Source organism: Entelurus aequoreus, linkage group LG07 (genome assembly GCF_033978785.1).
Source record: "Entelurus aequoreus isolate RoL-2023_Sb linkage group LG07, RoL_Eaeq_v1.1, whole genome shotgun sequence".
In the NCBI taxonomy this organism is placed as follows: Eukaryota; Metazoa; Chordata; class Actinopteri; order Syngnathiformes; family Syngnathidae; genus Entelurus; species Entelurus aequoreus.
In genome coordinates this window covers 77,651,007-77,672,237 of record NC_084737.1, presented here as the reverse complement: position 1 = coordinate 77,672,237, position 21,231 = coordinate 77,651,007, and the positions used below count along the sequence as shown (strand labels likewise).

Sequence of the window (21,231 nt, the reverse complement as noted above, 5' to 3'; positions counted from 1 at the left end):
TATGTGCGATCTACTAAGACTTTGTGTGAAAAGTGGCTAGGAGCGCCTTACTTAAATGAGGATTGGGAGACACTCATTTGCTGCACATTCACGTTATCATGCTCCTCTGTGTGGCATTTTGGTATGTTTTCTGACCAGCAGGAGACATGTACCACTTTTTATGGGCATTTTGGCAGCAGTCGTGCAGTGCATCTTCATTGACACTAGGGTTGTCCCGATACCAATAATTTAGTACTGGTACCAAAACGTATATCGATACTTTTTGATACTTTTCGATACTTTTCCAAATAAAGGGAACTATGAAAAATGTCAATATTGGCTTTATTTTGACAGAAGATCTTACACTACATTAAACACTCACAGTCAAAGAACAATTTTTACAAGGATAAAATATTAATTTAAAGGCATTGAAATGGCATCGACCCTGAAGGGAACGTCTTCCCTGTGCTCTTCGACTACAGTCTGCACCGGACCGAACAGCAGGACAGGTGTAACAACTACATTATTACCTATTATTTTTGGGGACGGCGTGGCGCGGTTGGGAGAGTGGCCGTGCCAGCAACCTGGTTCAATCCCCACCTACTACCAACCTCGTCACGTCCGTTGTGTCCTTGAGCAAGACACTTCACCCTTGCTCCTGATGGGTAGTGGTTAGGGCCTTGCATGGCAGCTCCCGCCATCAGTGTGTGAAAGTGTGTGTGAATGGGTGAATGTGGAAATAATGTCAAAGCGCTTTGAGTACCTTGAAGGTAGAAAAGAGCTATACAAGTATAACCCATTTACCATTTACCTGTCACTTTGTATAACTCCTTGTGGAAATCTAAACGCTCATTATTTAAATAGTTTGAAGCAAAGGTGTGTGTGTGTGTGTGCCCCTTTAAGAATGGCAGTATGTGGGGTGAGTGAGTGGGCAAGTTAGGAGAGGTAGCGCTAGCATGTGCAGGAGTGTTAATAGCATGGTGGATGTCCGGTTGTGCCTTGTGGAAATAATAAATAAAGTGACAAAGTTGTAACTAATCGACGGCCTCGTCATTCCGACCAAAGAGCGGAACTTTACGGACCCATTGTGAAGTGAAAGGTTTCCCCTGCTCTCCTCGACCACGGTCTGGGAGCCTACAAGCAGGAAAGGTGTAAAACAGTACTTGCAACGCAGTGCCTCCCTATTTAAAGCTTCACCTTTATTGTTATTTTTGAAGCCCAAATATCTCCATATTACGCTTCACGCACCCTCTTTATTAACCAGTAGAATTGTAGTTTTTTGCAATTTTTCCTCTCCGAGATGTTATTGCTTGTATGCACTTTGTGTGTGCGTGTTGACACCCTCAACATCATGCGCCTCGGCTCCGTAGTCACCACCGCAAAGCGGCAGTCGGATGAAAGAGCGGGAACGGTACTTTTCAAAGGTGGTATAGTACCGAGTTCAATTGATTAGTACCGCGATACTTTATTAGTACCGGTATACCGTACAACCCTAATTGACACCATTTTTATTTTTTGCTCAAGGTGCATGGGAAGGAGGCTGCACCTATGTGCTCAAAACGCAACAAATGCATCCTTCATGAAGTTTTTATCATTTGGATATATGTTAGTAATGTATTTTCTGTGTGAAAAAACTTACGTCGTTAAACAAATATTAAATTACATCAAAACGCATCAATTGAATTTGTTTCAGTCAGCCTCTTTAGTTATTTAGCAGCTATGGAATTATAAAAGGGTGTTGCTGAATAGACGATGTATCTAATATTTTTTATTTCTGACCGTCCAAATATCAGATCTGCGTGTGCTATCAAGTTAGCACGTGTTTTAGTACATGCAAACTTTTAGTATATGAGGCCCTACGTGTGTGTGTGTCCTATGCAGATGTACCTTGGCACAAACTTGAGGTGAGCAGTGAAGCTTGACTGAGCCTGCAGAAAGCCTGTCCTTGGTAGGATCTCTATGTGTTTCCTCATCGCCGAGCACAGGTCAAAGGTCAGCTTCAAGGCCGTGCTGGTGCTAAAATGTAAGAGACATGGATAAATAGCACAAGACTGACAGGAAGATGATGTGCATACAATAACAGAAGGGGAATTGTTATTATTAGATCAAATTAGCATTGACTGCATATTTTTTTTTACTAGACCACAATACAGCTCACGGTCCGAAGCATGTATATTTGCTAATGGAACCGATTCACTCATGTTATCACGCAACAAGATGGATTCTGAGTCCAGTGGTGGGCCGTCAGGGCCAGCAAGGTCTTCTCTGCTGGCCTAACATAACCAGAAATCATAAACATAATTAAAGATTAAATTTTTTTTTAATTTACTTTCCCTAAATATCTAAAAGTATTCATATTCTCTTTATGTCATATTATGCTCCTTCCAGTGCTGTTGTTTTTAGGTTAGAGTTTGTATCCAATCAGAATTCAACTAGCTTATGTTGCCATGCTGTACCAAATCTGCCCGGGGCCTTCAGAATCAACAATGTAGGCGTCTATGCACTGTAAGTGAACGGACGAGAACGAGAAACTTTTTACGTGTTAAAATGCAAAAAATAACCCCTTTTGTCTTCTTGTCGTTCATAATGATTGTGAACGATAGACAAAAATACAAAAAGGGAGCAGTCCCCCTTTAAACTAGGAGGTCTATTTGTTGGTTTGGGAGGGTCGTTTATAAGGCCAGAGATATTGGGTTGTTGAATTTTTTTAAGGGAAAATATAAACATGTAGACTGCATCCCGATTGCACTGTATGTCTTAATCTTCATTTCATAAAAATATGTTGATAAGAAATAACTAAATCTATTCATTTTATTCATCATTTATATCACTTTCACATTGTTTCACACTAGAGATGTCCGATATTATTGGCCGATAAATGCGTTAAAATGTAATATCGGAAATGATCGGTATCGTTTTTTTTTATTATCAGTATCGTTTTTATTTTTTAAATTTTTTTTTATTAAATCCACATAAAAAATACAAGATACACTTACAATTAGTGCACCAACCCAAAAAACCTCCCTCCCCCATTTACACTCATTCACACTCATTCACACAAAAGAGTTGTTTCTTTCTGTTATTAATATTCTGGTTCCTACATTATATATCAATATATATCAATACAGTCTGCAAGGGATACAGTCCGTAAGCACACATGATTGTGCGTGCTGCTGGTCCACTAATAATACTAACCTTCAACAGTTAATTTTACAAATTTTCATTAATTACTAGTTTCTATGTAACTGTTTTTGTATTGTTTTACTTTCTTTTTTAATCAAGAAAATGTTTTTAATTTATTTATCTTATTTTATTTGATTCATTTTTTTAAAAAGTACCTTATCTTCACCATACCTGGTTGTCCAAATTAGGCATAATAATGTGTTAATTCCACGACTGTATATATCGGTTGATATCGGTATCGGTTGATATCGGTATCGGTAATTAAAGAGTTGGACAATATCGGCATATCGGATATCGGCAAAAAGCCATTATCGGACATCCCTATTTCACACATGTTCTGACGTAAACATACAAGATAAGAACAAGAAGTGAACCCATGTCAGTAAATGCTATGACATGGAAAAGGGGTAAGATTAAATACGATCCTACTCCTTTTCGAACATGTAAAGAGGAATGAGAATGTGTGGATTATATGATGCATCATAATATATGTGAATACATGTTCAAAATAAACTCACACCATTAAACCATACAAATGTAATTATTCTCTATAAAATGTGTTTTGTGTTCATATTTTTGGCTGCATGGTACGGATTAATTGAATTTACATTATTTCTTATAGGAAAAATTGCATTGTTTTTTATGTGATTGTCTTAAAAAAACAAAAAAAACCCTTTTGGAACAAATTACTAACAAGAACCAGGATCCCTGCACTATACATTGTATCATTACACATTAACTTTGAGTACACTGCTGTTAGGGGACATACAGGCTGTACTGTGCTCAAAGTAGGACTTCTAAGGGCAAATGAACTAAAGAGAAAAAAAAGATGTTCGTCTTGAGTGTCACCAGCAGAAATTGCCTCATATTGAGATGTGTGGCCCAGGTGCAAATCAATTGGGTCACCCAGTTTCCAGGAGCGCCAACAGATGGTTGTGCCTCCAGCTATAAGCCTCAACATATAGTGGAAATGAGAACACCATGGGAATTCCTAAAGCCATCCAGCCCAAGCTACACACCTTTCACAAGAAATTCACCCTGGGAAAAGCATTTACCTTCAAAACTTTGTGTCAGATAATCTGTGGAAACCTTCTATTATCAATTCCCACGAAAATAGCAACTCACTTTACATCATCTTTCTAATCATCTGGTCCCTCTCTTCCAAATGGATTACTCATGGATGCATAATCGGGAATTAACAGTGCATAATATGATAAATACAAATGCATAATTAATATACAGTAGTAGCTCAATTTACGAGATTAATTTGTTCTGTGACGGAACTCTTTGGTCAAAACACTTGTAACACAAATAAACGTCGGCCATTGAAATGAATTACAATCAATTTAATCCGAGTTTGGTCCCCCCCAAAACAGCACCATTTTAAAAAGATGGTAAATCCATCCATCCATCCATCCATCCATTTTCTACCGCTTGTCCCTTTCGGGGTCACGGGTGGTGCTGGAGCCTATCTCAGCTGCATTCGGGCGGAAGGCACCTCATCGCAGTAGATGGTAAATATTGTATACAAATACACAATAGAACAGACCTGGGCATTCTGCGGCCCGCGGGCCGCATCCGGCCCTTTGTGCGTCCCTGTCCGGCCCGCGTGAGGCCAATTATAAATTACAAAATAAATTTTAAAAAGTATCTATGTCGAGTGTGCAATACAACGGTGCTGCTTTTGTTTTGAAAATCGTTATTTGTATTACTTCCGTGTGGACGTATGCGTGTGCGTGATTGTGTGTGAATGTGAACAGCTGCAATCACAAATTACAAAATAAAGTTGAAAAAACATCTATGTCGTGCGCGCAATACAACTGTGCTGCTTTTATTTTGAAAAGTATTATTTATGGGCGTGTGTCCGTGTGTAACCTGCGAGTGAAGGTGCACATGCAGCGACAAGTGATGCACGGTTTACACCCGAGACGCTAAAAAGAGAAAAGTTGATGAGGAATGGCGTGTTTCCAACAAGACATGGACTGCCATGCAACGTTCCCTCTAAGGTGCGTGCCTGCGCAAATGCGCACTGCTCAAGCGTCTGCTGCGCGCAGCAAATATATGCCGCGCACCAAATCAAATCCCATCTGAATTCTAAACAAAATAAACATATTTATTCTATGTAATTATGCAATGCAACTTTGAGTGACAGTGACAACAAGCGGCCCTAACGGTGTTCGTCAACACCGTTCAATTGAACACCGTTCAATTATTGTAACGTCTATCGAGATGCTTTGAGGACAGGAATTATATCGATCACTTTATTGAGCAAAACTGTTTATATTCGGACATAACCACACCAAAAACATGAGTAAAACACTTCTATCTGGAAAAACTAGTCATTTTCTGCCGTACAAACCAGGCCAAAACCAACTTGTCATCTGTCACCAACACGCATACTAAACCACTGGTGCGTTTACGGCCACACAAAAAGTCGGACAACTCAAACACCACACAAAGTTACACTATGACTCCTCAGTCATACGTGTGCTTATTTTACTGTCATTTATTATTAATGTTAATTTATTTATATTAGTCATGGAATGCTGTTACACACACTATGTTGAAGTATTACTATTATTATTAATTATTATTATTATTATTATTATCATTATTATTATTATTTATCTTACGGTATATATCAAAAATATTATTGAGCAAAATTTATTTGAAATATTGTCGATGTGGCCCTCCAGCAGTGCTCGGGTAGCTCATGCGGCCCCCGGTAAAAATTAATTGCCCACCCCTGCAATAGAATGTAGTGCAAACAACTACAGTAGTTTTATGAAGTAAAGTAGTAATAATGTACAGTATTTTAATTGGATGGTGGACTTTTACGGTATCTAATTTGAGCTTCTCCATAATTTCATGGATAAATGTCTACTGATTAGATATGTTTTTAACATTTCTTGGCTGGCGTTATCCACTCACTCTGCTTCGGTATGATGCCGACTAGCTGTGCTATGCTCAAACTTTTTCCGTTAAGTTAGATAGTCACACATGCTCTGTTATGTTTTTGATGATTTGTTTCTTTAATTCAATGAATATCATCCACTTCTTCTCAGCACTGTCCTTCACACTCACTTTATTTCTTTCCAAGGTTGAAATCTTTATTTTAACTTATGCTAGCAAGTACGATCTAATGCTTTAGGAGGGTCTTACGGGGTTCACTGTGACACTATACCAACTAATGCTTAATGCTAGTAGTTACATTTTTTGCTTGCAACTTAAAGCATAACAACTAGCCTGGAGACAGCTCTTACCTCAAAACACTTTTATGTTGGGGCACTCTTAAATTGAGGTACCACTGTTGTCAGAAAAATTGTATGTAAATTATCAAAAAACTTTACGTTCCCTGAGTTCCCAGTGAACAGAGAAGAGGCTGTCTTTGTTGCACCAAGCCAAAGGCTTGGAAAATTCCACTGTGTACAATGGGAGGAAACGGGAGGGGTTATCTATAGTGATCCAAGACTTGCCCAAGCTCGATCCAGGACCAGTCCAAGCCTGAGGCATCTTTTTCTTTTGTGTTAATGTGACCGAAAACAATGGCTGATTACATACCCCCCATTCCTGTAGAAACAGCTGTTGTTATGTAAACAGGGAATATCGAAATAAAAGAGGAGACGTGAACGTTTTTCCGTTAGAGCGTGGGTGACACTGTAAGAGGTTACGGGTCGACACGTTTCTCCTCAAATTGAGCAAAATTGAATCATGTCTCTCTCTATTTCCTTGCTTCTTGTCTGTTTTAATAGATGTCATTGATGTTTAAACCTGACAACTGTAATGATACGGCAGTGCTTTTATTTCAAAAAGGCATCTTAAAAAAAATCTCTCCAGGTCACCGGTGTGTGTGAGTGACAGGAAGAAAAGCTTTGAGGCTAGGTGGTTTGTTTCTTTTTTCATTGGTTGGCGGGTTTTAAAGCAGGAGTCTCTAACTTTCCTCACCATTAGAGCTACCTTGACAAAAAGAAATGAAAGGCGATCTATAGCTGTTTTATTTATATGACCGGCAACTTTTATTTCACTCAGTGTGGTCGTCTTTATGCTATTTTGGAATAATTTAATTGATACATACATATTATCTTAATAAAACAGTGATAAATAACATATACACATAACATCTTAAAATCAGATGGCGAACTTGTAGCTAAATACATTACCTTCTGCAGACCCCTGATCTAAAGAACATTGGCAGCCTCTGTCAATTTACAGAGGACAAAAAAACTAGACTCCTATTTGAGGAGAGGCATTTATTTTTATATAAAGGATAATTTAACAGATCTATTTATACCCTCTTGATAAACGCTTTCACCACCCACAAGAAAACTGTCAAGCCATTATTTTTCACTGGAATCAGAGTGACATATTTCATGGTTTGCTTTCAGAGCTGCCATCCACACTGTGGCTGGTCTTATTGTCATGTTGTCACATGTGCGCACCAGATGGCGGTTGTCAAATATCCCACACCCTCCCTTAAATCCCACACACAGACGCTTCCTCCTCCACATGATGTGTCACAATGACTAGATCGGAAGTGGAGCACACACCTACCAGTCTTACTACCCCACCCTGCTGTGCTGCGCTTAACCTGGCGCGTGCATCTTAACACATCTCATCTATGGTCAAAAAGGGTGTGCAATGCAATCTGCAGGTAATACATTTCTCATTTCAAACATACATGCGGTACATCTACTATGAATGTTAAAGGGGTCATATCATGATTTTATTTCTACATTTAAAAGACTTCCTTGTGGTCTACATAACATGTAAAGGTGGTTCTTTGGTGAAAAATGTGCATAGATTTTCTTTTACAGACCTATTTTCAAGTGATTTTCTGCTCCCTTTGAAAATGATTCATTTTGAGAGGCAGATAATTAACATTCGCCATTGTAGTTTTTTAGCTTTCTTGCTTTTATTGTGCACTGTGAACATCGATGACCGCCACAAGTAGGGATGCCGATAAATGGTTTAAAATGTAATATTAAAACGCCGCTGTGTACACGGATGCAGGGAGAAGTACAGAGCGCCAATAAACCTTAAAGGCACTTCCTTTGCGTGCCGGCCCAGTCACATAATATCTACGGCTTTTCACACACACAAGTGAATGCAAGGCATACTTGGTCAACAGCCATACAGGTCACACTGAGGGTAGCCGTATAAACAACTTTAACACTGTTACAAATATGCGCCACACTGTGAACCCACACCAAACAAGAATGACAAACACATTTCGGGAGAACATCCGCACCTTAACACAACATGAACACAACAGAACAAATACCCAGAACCCCTTGCACCACTAACTCTTCCGGGACGCTACAATATACATAAATAATGCACTTTGTGACTTCAATAATAAATATGGCAGTGCCATGTTGGCATTTTTTTCCATAACTTGAGTTGATTTATTTTGGAAAACCTTCTTACATTGTTTAATGCATCCAGCGGGGCATCACAACAAAATTAGGTATAATAATGTGTTAATTCCACGACTGTATATATCGGTATCGGTTGATATCGGTATCGCTAATTAAGAGTTGGACAATATTGGAATATCGGATATCGGCAAAAAAGCCATTATCGGACATCTCTAGCCACAAGCCATCTGTTTTGAGTCCCAGATGATATAGCAAGATCAGTGGCTCACCGTGTTTCGTTGTCCGAAATAAAGAAGGACGCAGTGCTGACGGACGAGAGAGAGGAACAAAACCCGGCTGACGTACAGGTTTGAACTGTAGGCTGGCTAAGGTTAAACTTCTACTGAGTCTGTAACTTTCTAATGCTAGATCCTGGACGTATACATGTATATTTTGACGGTAAAAGGCTTTACTATTCTATATCATGTAAATAACTTTGCTGCACAGCTGCTTTGAGTTGTAAACAATGAAGGCTCGGGGTATAAACTAAGCAACGCAATACGAGCTACATCGTAAAAGGATTATATAAACTTACTCGTCCTTTGCCAAACACAGAAGAAACCGATACAATTAAAAGTAGTTTTTCAGGAAAATCATTCTTTATTTGGCCGTAGAACGGTGACGCTATTTTCCTACAGTAGAAGTCTAAGTTAGCTACACAACAAGGCGAGCTAACATTGCTAACATCATTCACACATTTCTAACCCACTGTTATTACTTTCATTGTCTCCTCCATTGCAATAAATAGTAGTCACCGAGCCCACCATTAAAAGAATATTGGAAAATCAATCTTTATGCTGACGTAGGCTTCTGAAGAAGGACTCTTCGAAGTGAACATCCATCCATCCATTTTCTACCGCTTGTCCCTTTTTCGGGGTCGCGGGAGGAGCTGGAGCCTATAACTTCTTTCGAGTTGAAGGTGCATTACCATGAACCATTAACGTTCAACGCAAGGTACTTTTATTTTACTTTAGATGAGGCTGAAAGTTAGTGTAGTGACTTGTGCTGGTGTAAACAAACAACAGGGCATTTTCCTTCATTGGGTTTCATCGTCGACATGATGTTGTAGCACAGACGGTTTTACATACATTTAAATTGGCTGACTCATGAAGGGAAGTTTGGGAAAATGTCTTCCTTATATGGATAATCCACTGACGTCACATATGGAAAAAATGTCGCAAGAGGAGCACATTCCAAATGGACTGTTTGGAGGAAGTAAGAAAGGAGGCAAGATTGTTTAATAAATATCTCTGCAATGCCTCCACAGTTGGATTTCAAATTTTCGGGACTTATGCAGATCCCAAATACACATAAGCAGTTACCATCAGGTAAAAAAAAGTCGGTTTTGCATATTAGGGCCCCCTTTTAAATACTGGATGTCTTTGTGTGTGGTGTGCGTTTATGTTGGCCACATTGTAAAGATTTCTCTTCCACAAATTGTATATAATCCTGTTACAATAGTCCATGTTTTCACAATGCTACTGTATAATGCAGCAATCCCTTCATTGTTTAATATTTATACCAAGCACACAGTCTAGTACAGTGCTGCAAGGAGTGAGCACAGCACATATTGGCCAAACAATTCCTAGAGCAGAGTGTCCATGGAGGAATACATTAGGTAGTAGACTGGAACATTAGGTAGCTTGTAGCTGTTGGGTGAATAAATGACTTAAAGCGACACTTAGCACTATAATGATTAACTTTAGGCTACATTCACATCGCAAGTGGTTATGCCCAATTCAGGTTTTTGTTAAATCCAATCTTTTTATGTCGTCGTTCCGATTACCAAAAAAATTATGCGACTTATGTGTATGTCCAATGTCATCGGAATGCGTCCGTGAACTGACCCGCATGCGCATAAAACATGATGTCACACGCGTCACCCTGTGTCTACGGAAGTAAACATGGCCCCAATTCTTGTTGGTTTCAGTCCTGGCACATTTATGGCAATTTCAAGGAATTTGTGCAACCGCAGTCAACATTTGTTATTTAATGTCGGAAATTGAGGAAAAGGGCACACATTTTAGCGATGGTAGTTTATTGTGCTACGGGCGAAGGTGGGTAAAAGTAGCCACACATTTTACTCAAATAAGAGCACCGTTACTTGACAAAAGTATGACTGAAATTTAAGTAAAAGTGATCATCCAAATACTAGCGTTAGAGTAAATATTGAGTGGAAATATTACTGAAGTACTGAGTAACTGGTGAATAACTTCTGATTTATTTAGTAGCTATTTTTTTCATGTATTAAAACCGTAGTTGGTGTGAGTGTGTGTGTAAGAGACAGAAACTACAACAGCATGTACAACAAAATATGTCAATTTCTTAGTCACTTATGACGTCATAACAGGGCTAATGTTAACATATGCACAGCTAACACATACACAACATCTCGAACCAGTGACGTGCAGTCAGTAGAGGCAGGTGAGGCGTAGCCTCACGTGCCATAATGGAAAGAAAAAAATGTAAAAAGAAAAAAACAATAATTTAATTGTTATATGTATCCAGTGATTATACTAAAGTTATTTTCCATTTAACTTCACCAGTTTTAGATTATTTTTTTTCAAAATCGCTGAATTTTCACATTTGCCGTTCAAATACTGAGAAGAGACGGTGCGGCGATCAGCAGCCAGTTGAGGCACGTCACTGCGTTGTGCCTCAACATGGATTGCGCAATGACTCGGCTAACTGCTGGCCTGATGTGCAGTGAGACCGTATTGCTATATGAATTATATTATACATTTCCATAGTTTAGTTAGCTGAGGTATATAATGTACAGTGTATTTTGTCAACAACTGTATGTGTGTCACGTATTTCTTGTGCTGGGCAATCATAAAACGGCTGCAAAAGACGCACTGGCTGAGGCTCGCAGTAATCCGGCCTCCTATGTGGTAGAGGGCTGTAGTGATCCCAGAGATCATTCCTCGGCCGCAGAAGAAGTAAGAACAAGCAACAGTTAGCAAGTCAAGTGCAGCGATCGTTTATTTTTTCCTCTCGCCTGAACTTTTATTAAAAACATGGAGGATTACATATTTAAAATAAAGCAGTTTTCCAAACTGGACTTTCAATCGAAGCAGGAGGTAATAATTAAAGGTAGACCAACGCCGGAGCTAAAAGGTTTGCTTTAGACTTCGGGACAGAAGACCCGTTCTTTTCAAACGGCGTGGTACACACGCAGAGGCTGGCTGTGTGGATGTCCAGCAAGAAAGGTAAGACCATAATAATGTTTTTTTTATTAAATGTGCTTTTTTGTGTGCTACAGTTTGTATGTGTAAAGAATGCTGGTATGAGCTTTTAAACATAACCCGTTAACTGCTGCCAATCACATGGTGAATAAGATACTCTTTAGGGGTCATATGTTTGTAAATCTGACTGTGATGAAGTCAGTGCCTCACCAGTCATGAACCTCACCGCACGTCACTGTCTCTAACTTACTGCAATGTGTTTTCTCAAGTTGGGAGTGGAATTCTTGTTGGCTGAAATGTGAACATTTCTACTGACACAGATGAGACTGCATGATATATATGGTATTTTTTTGTAGTTTGCAAGTAAACATTGATGAGTTGTGCCGCCTTGTCTGAAGTCATGTCATGCGCGGCTCTGTCCCAGCGCTGCCGTGTAGTGTTAACTGTTCCTCTCCACACGGTTTGTGTACGATTTTTGTTTTTAATCCTATTATTTCTTCTCTGCATTGAGGTCTTACTACGGTGACAGTTTCTCCTTTAGAAAAATACTCAAGATAAAAAGAACATTGCATTAAAACTTTTCCGACAAGTACAATTTATCCAAAAAGTTACCTAAGTAAATGTAGCGCGTTACTACCCATGTTACTCTGTGGGGTAGGCGGCAGAGCGGCGGCACATTGACACACGTCCTCTAATATTTTAACTACTTCTAAAACATTTTCCTTTTGCCACTGACTGTTTTCTGCTCCTTGGTCCACTCTTTAGTTTGGCACTTGTCTGTTCTGGCGAATAATTTTGACGTTTGTCACTTTTGGATGACGAATAGGTCGGTTGAACGCGACCTGAACATCTCAAGTACATATATGATTTATTTTAATGAATGAGAGATGCCTGAGTCGGATTTGAAAAAAATCTTAATTGTACTGTTTACATTGACATAAAATATTCCAATAGAGGTCACTTGTGCGCCAAAATAATCGGAATTGACCTGCAGTGTGAACATATCCTGATCCTCAAGGGATTAACATTATTTTTATATGATTCTGTTTTTTTTTATGACCTTTTGATTATATTCCTACACCCCAATTTGCTTCAAACTTTTAAAACACATTACTGGACAAAGTTATCATTAAAACAATATAGTGGGAAAGATAAAGTACTGCAGATAGCAGCTATAACCACTATTCAGGCATATGCGGGCAATTTATATCCAAGACAAGGCTGCCACAAAAGGCGTGAGACCTACCTGCTTTGGAGCGTGACAACGTCTTGATAGAGGTGGTCAAACATGCAGATCTTCAAGTCAATGTTAGGGTCCACCACCCACACTGGGAGGCCCACTCCCTCTCCCTTCACATGGATGGGTATCTGTTAAAGGCACCATGTGTTTGTTTACGAACATTAAAAGATTACCTTTCATGCAAAAATGACTTTTTAATGATGTTCTCAGAATAATATGTGCCTCTTCTAGAGCGGGAAGCGGCGCTCAAACAGTTACTCTTCAAGTTCTGTGTTTTCACTAAAATGACCGCGCCTGATCAGGAGCTGGCTTGTTCACTAAGTTCAAAAGACTGCCGTCGTTCACTTCTAAGAGACGGTGTTCTGGTGAGACGAGCTCCCCCTTGGAATTCATGCACCACCCGCATCCAAGAGTATTTCAGAATCGTTAACCTAAATAACACAATGGGCCTGATTTACTAAGATCCAAACACCACGCGCTAATCAGCGTGTGCAATCTGTAAAATAGAGTGTAATATTACTGGGCCTGTTGCGTGCGATTTACTAACACTGCGTGTGCAAATGAAACATGGTGCAAACCGCCGATGTTGTGTGTAGTTGAACTTTTTTTTAACCTTTTTTGTCATATATGACTTAGACCAGGGGTGTCCAAAGTGCGGCCCGGGGGCCATTTGCGACCCGCAGCTAATTGTTTACCGGCCCGACACACATTCTGCAAAAATTGCAAAATTGATAGTATTGCAGAAATAAAAAAATAAACATTTAAAAAAGTGAAATGAGGTGAAATCTAACGAAAAAAAAGTTGCAATGTTGACACAAAGCTGCCATGCAGGCCTTTTTTTTTTTTCGTTTGTCTTTCTTTCTTTTTCTTATTTTTGCCATTGCTCAAAAAAAAAAAAAGACAAAAAATATATGTTATAATGAATTGTTGACTTATTCAAGGCAAAAATGTCACTTTAAAATGTTTTATGTGGAAAAAATATTGCATATATTGTGTGGTTGCCATATAAAAACATCAAAGATTTCTTTGACGAAAAGAGCATAAAAACAAACAAAATAATAGTTCAAACGTAAAATCGACAGATATATCTGAAGTTGATCTCGTAACTTAAGTGTTGAAAGTAAAAAAACAACTAATAAAAATGTATCACTTTATGAGTGGGGGACCTTTTGGATCCCAAACATATTTAGTGGTATTTTATTAATATTTTCACTGATTTCTCAAAAATAATAGCTTTTAGAGCTCTAATTACTAAATACTGCATATTTCCGGTTTTTCTATAAAAAACAAAGTTGTCTTTGACAGAAAAGGCATATTTTTATTTTTTTTTACTTTTTATCAACCTGAAGTTGATATAGAGATTTACTGTAAGCGTTAAATAAAAAATAATAATAATAATTTGACTTATTTTTAACGTTTTAATGACTGAGACCACTAATGGTCCCCGGGAGCCCTAAAGGTTAAAAAAGAAAATCCATATATTTTGTTATGGTTTGAAAATGAAAAATATCAAAATGGCCCCCGCATGCTTAAATTTTTCCGTGTGCGGCCCTCAGTGGAAAAAGTTTGGACACCCCTGACTTAGACAGATTATGATGATGATGAACATCCTTTTGTCTTACTGGGTTGCTGGTCGGATCTGAAAACTTCATGTTCAGGTCAAGTTGGACTTCTCCAGGAAACGTCGGTGAAAATATTAGCTCCAGTTTGATGCTCTCAAAAGGTCCAATCTCCCCTTCTCTCACCTGTAGCAGGCGACACATTTAATTATTAATTCTACAATAGGGGGATTGGGAGTGAAATACACAATATAGAAGAAAATACACAATGGTACATACAGGAAACACAACAATTACCTTCCACATGAAATTACTCATCTGAGGACCTTTATATGCAACACAATCTGACACCGACAAGGCATGACGGTGATGAGAAAAAAATGACATAGAACGAGTGCGCCGTTCTCACAACAATCAAATTTCCCATTATGTGGCCATTAAACAGCACGGCCTTTTACCAGGCCTTGTGAAAGTACCCGTCAAAATGACAATGATGGAAGGGTTGGGATGCACCATTAGCCCCCCGCCAGTGAGACGTAATGAACCTTCACCAACTTAAGAATGTCATACATAGGCCACAAGCACATTAAGCATGCATATATGAACATAATACGTAGTCCTGGGAGGATGATCCCATTATAATGAATCAAATATTTCATATTTTCGTTATCTAATGGCGTGAATGTTTAACGACATGCTCTTAATATACTCTGCAAATGTACTGCATGTCGTTTTATGCAACAATATTCAAACACAACATCATTATATTGTAAGATCTACACAATTGTGTGGGGCAGCATAACTCAGTTGGTAGAGCGGCCGTGCCAGCAATTTGAGGGTTCCTGGTTTAATTCCCCCAGTCACAGCTGTTGTGTCCTTTGGCAAGACCCTTTAGTCACCTGCTCCCAGTGCTACCCACACTGGTTTAGATGTAGCTTAAAGAAGTAGATCATGGGTTCCACTATGTAAAGGGCTTTGAGTCACAGGAGAAAAGTGCTATATAAATACAATTCACTTCACTACATAAAATTAGTGCCATTATTGAAATGTATAGTTAAAGGCCTACTGAAACCCACTACTACCGACCACGCAGTCTGATAGTTTATATATCAATGATGAAATCTTAACATTGCAACACATGCCAATACGGCCGGGTTAACTTATAAAGTGACATTTTAAATTTCCCGCTAAACTTCCGGTTGAAAACGTCGATGTATGATGACGTATGCGCGTGACGTCACGGAGTGAACTGAAGTATTGGCACACCATTGTGTCCCAATACAAAATAGCTCTGTTTTCATCGAAAAATTCCACAGTATTCTGGACATCTGTGTTGGTGAATCTTTTGCAATTTGTTTAATGAACAATGAAGACAACAAAGAAGAAAGCTGTAGGTGGGATCGGTGTATTAGCGGCGGACTACAGCAACACAACCAGGAGGACTTTGAGATGGATAGCAGACGCGGTACCGTGAGTACAGCTTTGGCTTCCAAACATTTGATCGCTTGCCCGTACGTGCGTGGCGCTATGTGCATGTCACGTACGTAACTTTGGGGAAATATATGTTTCTTGCCGACTCTGATGGCGGCCGGGGTGTCGTCGAAAGCTACAACACCCGCCGCCGCACCGCTGTCCTCACCTTGACTTCCTCCATCTCCGGGCCGCCGACCGCATCGGTGATCGGGTGAAGTCCTTCATCGCGCCGTCGATCGCTGGAACGCATGTGAGCACGGGTCGTGATGAGCAGATGAGAGCTGGCGTAGGTGCAGAGCTAATGTTTTTAGCATAGCTCTGTCGAGGTCCCGTAGCTAAGTTAGCTTCAATGGCGTCGTTAGCAACAGCATTTTTAAGCTTTGCCAGGCTGGAAAGCATTAACCATGTAGTTACATGTCCATGGTTTAATAGTATTGTTGATTTTCTGTCTATCCTTCCAGTCAGGGGTTTATTTCTTTTGTTTCTATCTGCATTTTAGCCCGATGCTATCACGTTAGCGCCGTAGCTAAAGTGTTTCGCCGATGTATTGTCGTGGAGATAAAAGTCACTGTGAATGTCCATTTCGCGTTCTCGACTCTCATTTTCAAGAGGATATAGTATCCGAGGTGGTTTAAAATACAAATCCATGATCCACAATAGAAAAAGGAGAAAGTGTGGAATCCAATGAGCCCTTGTACCTAAGTTACGGTCAGAGCGAAAAAAGATACGTCCTGCACTGCACTTTAGTCCTTCACTCTCACGTTCCTCATCCACGAATCTTTCATCCTCGCTCAAATTAATGGGGTATTCGTCGCTTTCTCGGTCCGAATCGCTCTCGCTGCATTGTAAACAATGGGGAAATGTGAGGAGCCCTTCAACTTGCGACGTCACGCTACTTGCGGTACAGGCAAGGCTTTTTTTTATCAGCGACCAAAAGTTGCGAACTTTATCGTCAATGTTCTCTACTAAATCCTTTCAGCAAAAATATGGCAATATCGCGAAATGATCAAGTATGACACATAGAATGAATCTGCTATCCCCGTTTAAATTAAAAAAAATCATTTTAGTAGGCCTTTAACATGTTATTTTCGCGTCAACTTTGACAGCCCTAATAATAATGAATTGTATTTTTAGAAAATGCCAAGTGCCGATAACAAACAATTATAATGGTCTCCTGGCCGCACTTTGTACACACTGATATAAGAAAATGTGTTTAACATTATACAGTATAGGATGCAATTGATGACCCTGCACAATACTTACATTCCCTATAGTTATGTCACAGCAATCAGAAGGATCCTCTTTGATCGGCGCATCCACGCTGGAGGACACACACGTCTCAGTATCTCTTGGATCTACCAAAACATACAATTTTGTTAGCATTTTCGGTGTTGAGAGCCCTAAACATGCTTGATGAGGTCACCATATTATGTAGGTTTCTTTATAGTTGCATTGTAACGGTTTTGGCAAGGCAGAAAATAAGGAAAAGAGAAATAGCAAGACTTTGTTAAAGCAAGGAGCAGTGAGTGAGAGCTTATCAAAGCATCGGTGGGAAAAAATGCTGAATGCAGCGATGGGGAGATCTGACACACCAATTGAGAGACAAGGCCACCATCTTATTAGCTGTGACAGCAAGGTGAAGCCTCTTTCTGTTTCTATCAGTGTTTACTTTAAAGTGTTTAGAACAAGACATGCTTATTAGGAATCATGTTAATTTTGTAAAACTGATAGAAATTAAGTGCACCCCTTTGCTACAAACAGAAGAGACACTGTTGATTCAGGTTGGAATCCAAAGGAAAGCAACATAACGTATGATTGTTTTGGTCAACTGTGCCAGACAGCCTTATTGTGCGTAAATACAACACTGGCATTGACATAGTACATTTAGAACACAGGTGTCAAACTCAAAAGGCCCGTGAAAGCCTGGAAAAATATTTTTAAAGCCTGGAAAAATGTATTAAAAAGGCATTTCATCTTTCTTCCATCCATCCATTTCTACCGCTTATTCCCTTCTTGATTAATGTATTTCAATGTTGACGGAAAAAAGGTAATGCATGCAAATAACTCGATATTATTTGATACAACAAGCTATTCCATCATTTTTTTGTCATTGAAACCTTTTTAAAAGGAGTGTTACTAAAACGGCCTTCTTTCATCGCCGTAATTTCGCAAAAATGTGTTCCATTTTGTCCACTAGCGACGCTGAGATCATTATTCCTGCGTTCGTTACGTCTCGTCTCGATTACTGTAACATATTATTTTCGGGTCTCCCTATGTCTACCATTAAAAGATTACAGTTGGTACAAAATGCGGCTGCTAGACTTTTGACAAGAACAAGAAAGTTTGATCATATTACGCCTATACTGTATATACACTACCGTTCAAAAGTTTGTGGTCACCCAAACAATTTTGTGCAATAGCCTTCATTTCTAAGAACAAGAATAGACTGTCGAGTTTCAGATGAAAGTTCTCTTTTTCTGGCCATTTTGAGCGTTTAATTGACCCCACAAATGTGATGCTCCAGAAACTCAATCTGCACAAAGGAAGGTCAGTTTTGTAGCTTCTGTAACGAGCTAAACTGTTTTCAGATGTGTGAACATGATTGCACAAGGGTTTTCTAATCATCAATTAGCCTTCTGAGCCAATGAGCAAACACATTGTACCATTAGAACACTGGAGTGATAGTTGCTGGAAATGGGCCTCTATACACCTATGTAGATATTGCACCAAAAACCAGACATTTGCAGCTAGAATAGTCATTTACCACATTAGCAATGTATAGAGTGTATTTCTTTAAAGTTAAGACTAGTTTAAAGTTATCTTCATTGAAAAGTACAGTGCTTTTCCTTCAAAAATAAGGACATTTCAATGTGACCTCAAACTTTTGAACGGTAGTGTACCTTTATATATACCTATACTGGCTTACCTGCTCTGGCTTCCTGTGCACTTAAGATGTGACTTTAAGGTTTTACTACTTACGTATAAAATACTACACGGTCTAGCTCCATCCTATCTTGCTGATTGTATTGTACCATATGTCCCGGCAAGAAATCTGCGTTCAAAGAACTCCGGCTTATTAGTGATTCCCAGAGCCCAAAAATAGTCTGTGGGCTATAGACCGTATTCTATTCGGGCTCCAGTACTATGGAATGCCCTCCCGGTAACAGTTAGAGATACTACCTCAGTAGAAGCATTTAAGTCCCATCTTCAAACTAATTTGTATACTCTATCCTTTAAATAGACCCCCCTTTTAGACCAGTTGATCTGCCGTTTCTTTTTTGCTCTGCCCCCCTCTCCTTCGTGGAGATTCGGTGACCACAGATGGGACCCAGGGTGGACCACTCATCTGTGCATCAGTTGGGGACGTCTCTGCGCTGCTGACCTGTCTCCACTCAAGATGATCTCCTGCTGGCACCACTATGGACTGGACTCTCACACTATTATGTTAGATCCACTATGGACTGGACTCTCACACTATTATGTTAGATCCACTATGGACTGGACTCTCACAATATTATGCTAGATCCACTCGACGTCCATTGCACTGGTCGCCCAGGGGGTGGTCCCCACATCTGCGGTCCCCTCCAAAGTTTCTCATTGTATCCCATTGGGTTGAGTTTTTTCTTGCCCTGATGTGGGATCTGAGCCAAGGATGTCGTTGTGGCTTGTGCAGCCCTTTGAGACACTCGTGATTTAGGGCTATATAGGTAAACTTTGATTGATTGATAAGAAATGTTTACATTAGCTGAACTAAACATCTGCTTGTCACTTTATTTCTGATTCCAAAGCAAGTTTGTGATAATGATCAAATAAAGGGGCAATTGTGTAATAATCAATCCCTCCGGGGTTTTTGTTTTGTGGCAAAATCGCCCCCCGTGATTCAAAGACATTTGATTGGTTAAACGGTTTGATTGATCCACTCGACGTAGTGGTTGCATTGCGTTTGAGTGCTAAGTGGCCCTCTGAGGGCTTCAGTGACTGCGATGTGGCTCACAATAAAAATTAGTTGGACACCCTTGATTTAGTGCATTTAGTAGAAGATTCTTCCATCTCATTAAACATTTACTAACTAAATAACAACTTTTAAAATCCCAATAGTTTGGAAAAATACAAATGTTGATTTTTTTGATGGATGTGATCAGATGGATTTTCTATTAAACCGTAAGACAAGTTAGTCAACAGTATATTCAAAATTAACTTTCAATGCATGATAGTGTTTTTTCAACAACAACCAAAAAGCACACATTTTATTATCACAATAAACCTTATTCATTTGCAAGATTGTAGCACATTTACCTTGTTGGCATTTCTGGGATACCGTGGACATTTCCGAAACATGATCCGTTTGTTGTAGTTCTCTGGTAGCCATGGATGTCGCCCTCTTGGTCACATTGTCACATGTTGTAATACTTGTAACAGGCTGAGTAAAAGTGTCCTGTCAATCACACACTATTTCTTACACCAACCGACATAACAGTAAACTACCCAATCATAAATATTATGTATGTTCAATCAAATGTTTTCCTAGGGCCATATAACAGACCTGGCATGTGCTGGCAGAGACCTGGGATGGCATCTGGACCTGGTGAGTTCCTGTAACAGGCATTGTGATGTCCAGACAGAAGTAGGTTGCCAGCGCACCCTTGTTGGTCAAGGTGATGGTGCGTGAAACAATTTGGCCCACAACATGCAAACCAAAGTCTATAAACTGGCTGTCGACCTCCAGCTATAAAAGAGAATATAGTCCCAAGGTAAGAAGAATTACATGAAAAATACATAAGATTGTTGTAGTATTTCATGTTATTTCTTTTCAATGCAATAACCAAGGAATGTAAAATGACATGTGTGCTCATTGGTTACATAGATTTATGTACCTACGTCACATCTCTTTATGGTGCATCTGACAGGCACAGAAAAGTGACCGGTTGCTGATGAAAACTGGACCTCTCCTTCCACCTCCTCATTGATCTGAAGGGTCAAGCAACAAGAACTTTATATCAAAGCTTCCTTTTGGTAATGATGTGGCCAATAACAAAAAGTTGTGACAATCTATTTAGGGGAGTTCAAACTTTTTTTTTACTGAGGGATGGATGCTGAAATGAAGAATGCGGTAAGTCCATTTATTCATATATTTTTTAAATGTTTGTAAAAAGGCAGAAGAAAAGAAGTTTTTCAAATTTTTGCAATGTTTTTTT

General features: G+C 39.3%; 1 protein-coding gene across 1 annotated transcript in view; it reads right to left on the bottom strand.

Moving 5' to 3' along the window:
• Positions 1–21,231, bottom strand: part of cfap74 (cilia and flagella associated protein 74) — a 119,196-nt gene that overhangs the window by 60,541 nt on the left and 37,424 nt on the right. Inside the window, 7 exon segments of the mRNA XM_062054726.1 lie at positions 1,867–1,995; positions 13,011–13,132; positions 14,627–14,749; positions 17,300–17,391; positions 20,333–20,471; positions 20,580–20,762; positions 20,915–21,004. Of these exon segments, the coding sequence (XP_061910710.1) occupies positions 1,867–1,995; positions 13,011–13,132; positions 14,627–14,749; positions 17,300–17,391; positions 20,333–20,471; positions 20,580–20,762; positions 20,915–21,004 (878 nt within the window).